The following is a 10529-nucleotide window of genomic DNA, read 5'->3' on the forward strand; positions in this document are numbered from 1 at the left end:
CAGAGCTTGGGGCTTGGGCCCTGGGCTGGCCCTGCTCATCAGGGCCCCACAACGGGGCTGAGGTGCCCAGGTTTATCCAGGAGAGAAACCCTGTGGGGCTCTGAGCATGAGGGGGGCTCCCTGTGGTGGGAGGTGACAGGAGGGGGCCGAGCCACCTCCTTGGCCCAGGGCTGCCTGCGTGGCTGGAGCTGCCTGCGGGCAGCGAGGGAGGATGCTGCCAGTGCTCTGACCCCTCACTTGGCAGCCTGATTTGCTGGCCCTGGTGTGATCTAACTGGAGCTGAGCCCGGGGCCAATTTGTGCTCATTTACCAGACGTGGAGGCGTTTGGAGTGAGGCTGCCCCGGTGGGGTCCTGGGGAAGGCTGGAAGGAAAGCAGCAGGAATTCTGCACTGCCTGGGCCAGGTGAGGCTCCTGCAGGTACCCACGGGGTGCTGAGCCCATACAGGCTGTCCTGGGCTGGACACTGAGCCCAGGCACAGACAGACCTCCTGGGCACACCCAGCTGAGTGCCTCTGCCACATCCAGGAGGGTTTGGGTGCTGCTGGATGCTCTGTGGCCAGGAGAGACCCTCTGGTGGGCAGCAACACAGGAACCTGCATGGCTTGGCCTCTTCTCCCAGGGAATTCCTCAAGTTGCACCAGAGGAGGTTCAGGTTGGATATTGTGAAAATTCCTTCCCCAAAAGGGCTGTCCAGCCCTGGCACAGGGCAGCAGTGAGTCCCCGTCCCTGGAGGGGTATAACGCTGTGGATGTGGCACTTGGGGACGTGGGGCAGTGGTAAGTCCCCATATCTAGAGGGGTATAAAGCTGTGGATGTGGCACTTGGGGACGTGGGGCAGTGGTAAGTCCCCATCTCTAGAGGGGTATAAAGCTGTGGATGTGGCACTTGGGGACGTGGGGCAGTGGTGGTGGCCTTGGCAGGGCTGGGGGAAAGGTTGGACTGGAAGGTACCAGGGGCTCTCCCAGTGTGAACAGTTCAGTCACCCACAGTGATTATGTGGATGTGGTCCCTGACACCCTCCCTCCCTGAGCAATCCCTGCCCAGAGTGTGGGATTGCACTTCCAGAGAGCCCCACGTTTTTGAGGTGACCACAGAGCTGCCTCATCCCGGTTCCAAAAATGCCCTTTGTGGGATGTGGCTCTTCCATCCTCCCCTGGCACTTCGGCTCTGCTGGCCTGTCCCAGAGCAGAGGGGCACGGGAGGGGAAGGACACCAGCTTCCCTTGGCTCACCGGAGTCAGAGAGCTCCATTGCCCCGGGCTTGGGAGCCAGGGCTGCTGGGGACACGGGGCTGTGACAGGGACAGGGGCAGGCTGTGGGCATGCAGCGAGCATTCCCTGGCGGTGTCAGTGACTCCCAGCGACGCCCAGCCTCGCCGGGAGCCTGCCCTCCCCTGAGAGGGGGGCACGGCCGGGATTAACCCTTTTAATCGGATCAGCAGCCGCGGGGCAGAAGCCAGCGCCTGGCTCGCCCCGCTCCCGCTCCGTGCGTCTGTCCGTGCGTCCGTCCGTGCGCAGGCATCGCCCCGCCGGGACCCCGGGCTGCGAGCGCGGGTGCGTGCGGGGCACCGCGACACCGTGCCCCGGCTCTGTCATCTCCCGCCGTCTGCACATCTGTGAGCGAGGAGCAGCCCCGGCTGCTCCCGTGGCTGCAGAGATGGCCACGGAAGCCTGGAATTGTTTGGGCTGGAAAAGACCTTTCCACTCTCTGCAAGCCCCTGACAGGAGGGGGCGGCCAGGGGGGTCGGGCTCTGCTTCTGCGGGTCCTGCAGGACTCAGACATCCTGCTGGTTCTTCTCGGGGAGCTGCGTGTCCTGCCAGCCCTCCTGCCATCCTCTGTGCCCTGCTGTCCTGTGTTAGGAGTGCAGAGTGCCCCGGATCTCTCCTGGCCGGTGCACCCTGTGCTGAGACACCCTCGGTCTCTGCAGAGGGCTTTGGGCACCGGCTCCACTTTGGGTCCCCAGCACCAGGCAGGGACTGCATGGACCTGGCTCAGGTGGAAGACATGCCAAAAATGTTCTCCTCTTCAGAAATGCTGGAACTGGGACCAAGGGAGGCAGGGAGGAGTGTCCCATCCTTGGAGAAACGCAGCCTTATCCTGGACACAACCCTGAACAACTTGATGTACCTTCAGAGTTATGCCTGTCTGGAGACAGAGGTTGGACCAGGGACCTCCTGGGGTCCCATCCAGCCAGAATGACCCCGTGGCTGTGTGCTCTGGGATGGATAGCAACTCACCACCAGAAATCCTGGCTGCACCTCTGGGGTCTCAGGGCTTTTTTTACATCAGAGCCGTGCTATTTCATGCTGTATTACCAGGTTAGTCAAAACACTTCTCCAAACTATATGTCTACACAATTGCCAGCTACACTCACTTCCTTGGCCCTGCTGTTTTCCATTGCATGGGGTTTTCAGGCACTCAAAGCATGCACTTTCACCTTCGTGTTTCCCCTTCCTGGTGGTGCCTGCTGGAGTCCTGCTGCCCACAGGAACAGAGGGGCACTGCTCAGCCCAGGGTCCCTGCACCACCAGGGGAAATGCACAGCAAAGAGGGGCTGGAGCTGCTCCCAGTGTCCTCTGGGAAGCCCAGAGCTCCGCAGGTGGTTTGCATTTTCAGGTGTCTCCCAATGAGTTGGGATGTGGGTTCTTGTATCACCTTCCCCCAGCCGAAGGGAGGGATTTCTCCCCAAAAGGACAGGATTTCCCTTAAAATCTCTCCATAGAGACCCACTGGGTGAACATTTCCCCAGCATCCACTCTCCTCTGCACATCCTTTTCTTTTTTTGGGATGAGAAATGGAGAAACCAGAGGACTGTCAGTGCTGCAGGGCTCACAGGCTGTTCTCGTGCCACCACAGACCTGTCTCCCCTCCAGACTAAACAGTCCTAATATTTCCTGTCTCTTCCCACATAGAAATGTGTCTGTAATCACTCTTTTCTCCTGTTCCTTCACCTTTTTGGATGCAGGAGCAGCTCAGGATGTACCTAATCTGGCAGGTTGTCCAAGCTCTGCTGGGGAAACGGGATCACATTTCCCTGTCTCCAGCTTTGTCAAAGCTCGACACCCCCAGAATCAGGAAACAAAGAAATCCCTGCAGAGAGAAGCTTTGCCAGCAAGCCAGGACACTGGAAAAGGCCCCTGGCTTCCTGGAAGGTTGGTGCTGAGAAGGGAGTGATGAGAAAAGCAGGGAAACCCTTGGAGATGGCAGCTGGAGCCAAAGGAGGGATGCAGGAAATGTGGCTGGCATGGCACGAGCGCAGCCCCAGAAGCCCTTTCCTTTCCTCCTGCAGGATGCCTGGCCTGGGCCCATTCCCAAACGTGGGCATTCCAGAGGGGAGGTAGGACAGACCCACAGCACAAAGGAGCTGCTGGATTGTCCCGTGGCTCTCCTGCTCCGTGGGATGAGGGAGATCCACTCTGACTGAACCTCTGCCTGGCTTTTCTTGCTCCCCTGGTTTTTGGCCATGGCAGTGCGTGGCTCCTGCAGAGATCCCTGTTTGTACAGGCTGGATAAATCCAAAACTTGATTACAAGTCCTTCTCACCAGTGTTGCCAAAAGACCATGATTCAGTGCTACTTTTTTGGGTAGAAATTAATTAGTTCAGGCCCATCACAATTATCTAACTCAAGGAGCACGACAATGACCCACTGTCTAATGGTCCTTCATGGCCATTTAGCACCATCTGGGTCGTCTGATCAGGGGCTTTGCAAACAGCTCAAAATGAAGTAAGAAGGAGTGCTTGGCCCAGACACCCCTTTTGGCCTCCCAGCTGCACGGACAATGCAAACAATCCTGGTGGACCATTAGACACAGGGACAAAGGGCAGGGAAAAAGAGCTTGGCCACATCTCTTGCACCCCAGGCTGGCTCCTCTTCCAGCTCTGGGGGCTGAGTCTGAGGGGTGAGGACTGACAGGACTGACAGCTTCCCCAGCCCCTGGCCGTGCCCTGTGGCACCAGACCCCCAAACAGACACACACCCCTGTGGGACAGAGCCCCACTCAGGGCTAAACCCCAGGATAACCCCAGAAACCCAGCCTCCAGCCTCCAGGCAAGGGGAAACACCAGGTATTAAACCCCCAGGTCTGAAAAGGGGTGGGCAGGCAGCTCTCCAAGAAAACTGTCTAGATGGGAATTGTAGGCAAGCGTTCCCCCAGCACCACCTGCAATGTCAGTGTCCATCCAAACAGGCCAAAATTTTAATTATTTTTAACCCCACCTGTCCATACATCTGTTTTCAGCTTGGTGCTGAGTGCTGGAGGGTGCAGTTCTCAGAGGAAAACCTGGGAGAGGGGAGTTTTGCTCACTGAGGGCTGCCTGAGGCAGAAGTCTATGAGCAGGATTTGGCAGGGGGCTGCAGAGGGACCCCCAAACCCCGTCAGGCTTCCGGCTCCTGTTCTGTGGCAGGAAGATCAGGCTGAAAAATGAATGGAAACACTGATCCCCTTCCAAGTTGCTTTTAGCACGTCCTGAGAAGTTCCACAGACACCAGCCTGGGCTCCTGCTCCTGCCCAGGGCAGAGGGGGAACCTGGGGTGGCCTGGGCAGACACAGAGGGGAGCTGCACATTGTCCTTCCCTCCACGGCTTCCCTGGAGGGCAGCAAGAGCCAGTTCCACAGGGGGTGGAGGCTTTCAGGGCCTGCCCAGGGCTGCATCACTCAGCTGTCACCCCCTGGGCCCAGAGGTGTCCAGGGAAAACTGCAGAGGGCTGTGCTGCCTGCCCAGGGTGGATTACTGGCCTTTGGAGCTGAGTGTGATTTACCAAACAAACAAAAAGCGTGATTAGAGGTGAATGAAATTTGGCCCTTCATCTAAGCAGCCCCCAGCCTGTGATTCTGGTGATTTGGACACCCAAAATTCCCAGGGCAAACTCTCCAGGTTGTGTTGACCTGCTAATAAGCAAGAGGTCACAGGGCTGGCATGGGATTTCTGGATCAGCCTCACCAAATGCTGGCCCAAGCTGACCCCGTTCCCCAGAAAGGGCAAGGCCAGGGTTAACCCTAATTCATCCAAAAGGATTTTGAGGAAGGTTCTGCCTTTGGAATGGCAATTTAACCCTTTCTAGTCCGTCATTTCCTCTGTGAGATCACAGAAGCTGGGTTTTCCTCTCTTCCTTGGCCCGGCAGCACACGTGCAGGGTGGGGTGGGGATGTCTGGCTTGCCTTGGCTGCTGGCCCTCCCCAGGGGACCTGGTGTCTCCCAAGACAAAGAGGTGCTGGGCTGCACGTGGAGAAGTGGTGAGAGGTGGGACGGGCAGCCACAGCTCTGCTCTGGCTCCCTGCTCTTTCCTTTGGAGATTCCAGCAGCAGAGTAGCCTGATCCCTGCTCGAGGCTCCAGGACAAGCTCTGGGTGCTGCTCTCCCCAGGCCTGGAGTCCCTGTTCAGGGTGGGGCTGGCCCCTCATGGCCCTGGAGCTCTGCACCCCCAGGGAGCAGCCGTGCTCCCCACACCTGGCCTGGGGAGGGGGGATAACGTCATCCACAGCTCCTTGGCACACAAGTGGCTGCAAATTCCCAGCCAGCGGGCCAGAGGAGAGGCCAGCTGGGGGAAAAGTCCTGGGGGAGCCCACAGCCAAGTCTCCCAGCTGGGAATTGGTGGGGAGGGCTCAGGCTCCGCTCCTCGCAGGGCCTGCGGCTTTATTCCCTTTCCCCGAGGTATGGGGAGGGAGGAGGAATCTCCTGCAAGCACAAATCCTGGGATTTTGTTCTTCAAACACTGTGGTTAGGGAGGATGCAGTGGGGGATGCCTGTGGAAGACTTGTGGGAAATGACATCCCGGTGATCCTATGGGATGGACTGTGTGCATGCTCCTCTCCCATGTCCTCCTCTTTTCCCTCGTGGGATGGACTCCGTGCATGCTCCTTTTCCCCCTCTCCTTGCTTGTTTCAGTTTTCAGACATCCTGGAGCTTTTTGGGAGGCTCGGGAGAGCGTTGAGGTGGGTGACAAAGCTCTGAAGGCTTTGCCCTGGGCTCTGCTCCTCGCTTTGCTGCCAGCAGGGCAGAGCCTGCTCCCCTCTGCAGCCCTGGTCCCTGCATGGAGCGATGGGCTCTTGGGAAGCAGGTGCTGCTGCCTGGATGGTTTTTTCCCCCTGCAGAGTTTTGAAGTTGCCAGCCCCGGGCATGGCACTGCTCAGACTGATGGAGGGGAGTGTGGGTGAGGAGAGGTCCCCTCCTCGGGTACCCCGAGGGCATTCCCTGGGGAAGGGGGGGCACTCCTAGCTCACACGTCCCCCGGCGGGTGTGTCCCCCCGTTTAGCCCTGTTCCCAGCGAGAGCGGAGCCGCTGGAGCTACGGCGACATCCCGGGCACACAACCCCTGTCACCTGGGCCTCGGCACTGAGCCACACCCTCTGCCATCCCCGCCGACATCCCGGGTGCCACAAGGGACCCGCGGTGACCGGGACCTCACACCCTGCACTCCCCCAGCAGCCACGGGGCTCCAAGCTGCGGGGAGCTGTCCCCCGTCACTGGGGACGACACGACGGGCGCCCCCAGCCCGAGCAGCCCCTCCTGCGGCTGCAAGGCAGGGGACAGCCCCGCGGCCACCCCAAGCCCCCGGCCGTGGGGCTGGCCAGTCCCTGCACCCCTGGCAGAGGGGCCGGGAGCTGGGAGCCCGCGCCAGCACCAGAAGCCGGTTCCATGCAGCCAGGGAATATAATAAAATTAAAGCTCATTAAGCACTTAGAAAAGGGTCTGCATTGAGGGGGAGTGGGCAGGGGGGGCCGGGGGGCTGTGCATCTCAATACTGGACTATTTAGAAGGGAGAATTTAATAACAGGGGGGTTGGTTTTTATGGCAATAGATTTATTCCACCTGGGCTAAGAAATACATTCCACATCTGCCGAGCCGTGTAACCAGACTCTAATTAAAATCGTGTGCCAAGCGAGGGCCTGGCTGTGAAACACAAAGCTGGCTTTTAGAGCGGCTGGGGAGCGCGGCCAGGCGGCCCGGGGGCGGTGGCGGCCGGCAGCGCGGGCACGGGGCTGTGCCACCGCCCGCCGGCCCCAGCCGGGGAACCAGCGTGCTGCAGGGACACTGCGGGCCTTGCAGGGACACGGGGACACCCACGGGCATGTCGCGGCCCTGGGGACAAAGCGACATCCGTGTGTGTGCAGGGAGCCTGGGACACGCACGGGCATGTCGCAGCCCTGGGGACAGGGTGATGGCCCTGGGAGTGACCCCGAGGACGAGGTGGTGGCCGCCCACAGTGATGGGATGGCCCACGGGCTGGCAGTGCAGTGCACGGGGATTGGTGACACCCACACGTGTAGGGACAGTGTGACACCGCAGTGACAACAGGGAGAGGGTGGCATCCCCCTTTCCACAGTGGTCATGAAGAAAGGGTGACATGGATGGGTTTCGTGGGGTCGGGTGACATCCACGCACCTGTAACGACCAGGGGATGGCGTGGCATCCCTGCTCTGCGACAGGGGACAGTGATGTCCCCAGGGCAGCACAGGCAGTGCGGGGCAGGGTGACAGCGGTGACAGGCGCGTCCCCGCGGGCTGAGAGGGCGCCCTGCGGGCCCCGCGCTGGGGTTTTACAGCCCCAGAGGTCCCGAACAAACAGCGGCTGTGTCTGGGTTTAACAGCCCGGCCCTCAGACAGCGGCAGCAGCGCCAGCTCTGACGGAGAAACTAATGAAACCTTCGAAATAGCGTGTACGGGAGTAGTGAAGTGAGAAAAAAACCCCAGAGCGCCTGCTGCCAAGGAAAATACACTTACCTAGTAAAGCATGAGTAATAAGTGGCATTTTTTACAGTGTGAAGATATAACTTTTCATGAAAATACCAAATAAGGCTCCGTGTGAAAAGTGGCCGGCCTTTCTAGTTGCTTTTTTTTTCCTCTCCCTCTCTTTCTTACCTTTCTTTTCGTCCTGCAGGCACACGTGTGCTCTCCCCGGTGCCCCTTTCGCGGGAGCCTGTTTACGGGGCCGCCTCCCCGCCACCCCCGGCGCGACCGGCTCGGGTTCCGTCGCCCTGAGAAGAAACGAGAAGGGAATGGAAAAACAGGAGCTGCTGTTCTGCGAGACTTTCTATTTTTAAAAGGTTAAAAATATCTATTTTCAGACACCAGCCCAGGAAGCGCTGGGGTGAAGCGCCGCGGCGGGACGGCAGCAGTAAACAACGCCGGGACGTGCCGGGCGGCTCGAGAGCCGCGACTCCGGGGATGCTCCCGGCCACGGGGACAGCGGGCGACAGCCACCCGGGCATGTGGCCACGGGGACACGAGGGATGGCATAAGGCCGCGGGGCTCCGTGCCACGGGGACGCTCAGCCCCGAGAGAGGATGCTCAGCAGCGAGGTGGGATGCCCAGCCCCAGGGGAAGGTGGGATGCCCAGCCCCAGGGGATGCCCGGACCCGAGGCGGGATGCTCAGCTCCTGGGGGGATGCTTAGCAGCCAGGCAGGACGGGTCACAGCCCTGCTGCCCTCGTGGGATGGGATGCTTGGCTACTGCACGTGGATCCCACCACAGCAGTGGGATGTGGTACCCACTGCAGGAGGAAGGATGTGGAAAAGACATCTCCCAAATCCCACGGATGCTTTTCCACCTTTGGTTTTGCAGCTTTGCTCCCTTCTCCCAGGCCAAGGGAGCTCTCTGGGCTGGCTCTGGCAGCAGCCATGCCCCTGTGCTCACCCCTGGCTCACCTGGGCAGAAACACCCTCACCTCTCCGCACCACATTCCCAGACAGGGAGACAAGGCAGTGCTCCAGGCCGGGGCAGAGGGGCTGGAATGCTGGAAAACGTCCCGGGGGTGCCGGTGGCTGGACACGAACCCAGGTGAGCTCAGGTGAGCAAGTGGCCAATGGCCCTGAGCTGGCACTGCTGGGGCACCTCCAGTGCTGGGGACAGCTCTGGGCCCCTCCTGACAGGAGAGCCCTGGAGGGGCTGGAGCATGTCCAGGGCAGGGAACAGAGCTGGGACGGGAATGGAGCCCCAGGAAAGGCTGAGAGAGCTGGGAAGGGGCTCAGCCTGGAGAAAAGGAGGCTCAGGGGGGACCCTGTGGCTCTGCACAAGTCTCTGACAGGAGGGGACAGCCAGGGGGAACAAGGACAGGAGGAGAGGGAACAGCCTCCAGCTGGGCCAGGGGAAGCTCAGGGTGGGCACCAGCAGGAATTTCCCCATGGAAAGGGAGCTCAGGCCTTGGAACTGCCAGGGGGGTTTGGAGAGCCCATCCTGGAGGTGCCCAAGGAGCTCCTGGTGTGGCCCTCAGTGCCCTGGGCTGGTGACAGGGTGGGCACTGGGCACAGTGTGCACTCCATGGCCCCGGGGGCTCTCCCGCCGCGCTGGGCTCGGTGGTTCTGCGGTGCCGAGGCACGGCCCTGGCAGGTCCTGCTGTCTTGTCAGGGATTGTGGGATTGTCTTGAGGCATTTTACTTCCTTATAAGGCCCTGCTGTTCCCTGCTCCTGTGTCTGCAGCCGGGCTGGCATCGCCTGAGGGAGAGCACAACAATTCCCAGCGGGCTGCTGGGACACCCTCCTGCCCTGCCCTGCCCAGCCCAGCCCAGCCCCTCGGATCCTCGGCTCTCATCCCCACACTGCCCGATGCCCGGGCAGGAAGGCCTTTTTCTGCAGGTCCTGCCCTGTGGAAGGAGCAGCTCAGCCATCTCCTGAACAAGGGATGGGGCTTTGGCATCCCTCGGGACTGCTGGCTCGGAAGCACCTTGTCCAAGGAGAGCCCAGTGCAGCAGTAGCTCTAGCCCGAGTGTCTGACAGTGCAACTCCTCGGTGCACCTGGAGAACAAGGATGACGACTCCTCTGCCTGAAATAAGGCTGTTAGGGAGCAAACACCATAAACTGCATGTTCAGCAGATGAACCTCTCCCACTGCTTCTTCTGAGGCTCCTCCAAGGGTGTAAATGTGGTGGGAAGGGAGATACAGGGGGAAGAGGAGAGCAGATCCCCATGGGACTGGATTTCCAGCTATGAATGACCCACACATGGGTATAAAGACCTCTGCATCTCCAGGAGCAGCCTTGGGACCCTGTGCTCCATGTTCCAAGAGCCTGGCTCCCAGGTATTTTGTCCCCCTCCAGCCCCTGGGTGCCAGAGGAGTGACCCCCACCCATGAGAGAGCCTTCTCCCTCTCTCCAGCCCCAATTCCTTGCTCCCAGGCATCACCTGGGGACACTCCAGCCTCGGCCAAGGGACCCGAAGCCCCCCTGGGGCTGGCAGCCCGGGGAGTGGGGAGTATGAGATCATGACTTCTGCCAGGTCCTGCTCCTGCAGACATTAAGTCATTTTCCGGAGGAAGTGCCGTATGACGTCCATCTGGTTGCAGGAGTCGGGGTGGAGCCGGCAGCTCCAGCGAGACCACGGCAGAGGTGAGGGGCAGGAGCACCAGGACAGCCCATCCTGTCCCCCTGCCACAGCAATGACACTCCAGAGGTCCAAATTCAATACAAATCCTGCTATTTCCAGGTTTCAGATGCCCTCAAACACTCTGCTTCTAGCTTCCAGCCCTGGTTTTGATGGAAGAAATCTTTACCAACTTCACCAGGCAAATGTCTTTGACTTCCACACAGTGAAAT

General features: G+C 60.0%; 1 protein-coding gene across 2 annotated transcripts; it reads left to right on the plus strand.

Annotated features, from left to right (window-relative positions):
* The first annotated feature begins 100 nt into the window (after positions 1-100).
* On the plus strand, positions 101-10524 carry LOC108962423 (uncharacterized). 2 transcript variants are annotated; one of them, XR_001991051.3, is made up of 4 exons: positions 101-403; positions 8066-8788; positions 9418-10322; positions 10420-10524. XR_001991051.3 is itself a non-coding variant. In XM_050974533.1 (3 exons), the coding sequence occupies exon 2, from the start codon at positions 8305-8307 to the stop codon at positions 9610-9612; it is 1308 nt and encodes a 435-aa protein (XP_050830490.1). In that variant the 5' UTR covers positions 101-403; positions 8066-8304; the 3' UTR covers positions 9613-10322; positions 10420-10524. The 2 variants fall into 2 exon arrangements, 1 of the variants encoding a protein (XP_050830490.1); XM_050974533.1 differs by having other exon boundaries at positions 8066-10322.
* Positions 10525-10529: the final 5 nt, after the last annotated feature.

This window comes from Serinus canaria, chromosome 1 (assembly GCF_022539315.1).
Source record: "Serinus canaria isolate serCan28SL12 chromosome 1, serCan2020, whole genome shotgun sequence".
Classification (NCBI taxonomy): domain Eukaryota; kingdom Metazoa; phylum Chordata; class Aves; order Passeriformes; family Fringillidae; genus Serinus; species Serinus canaria.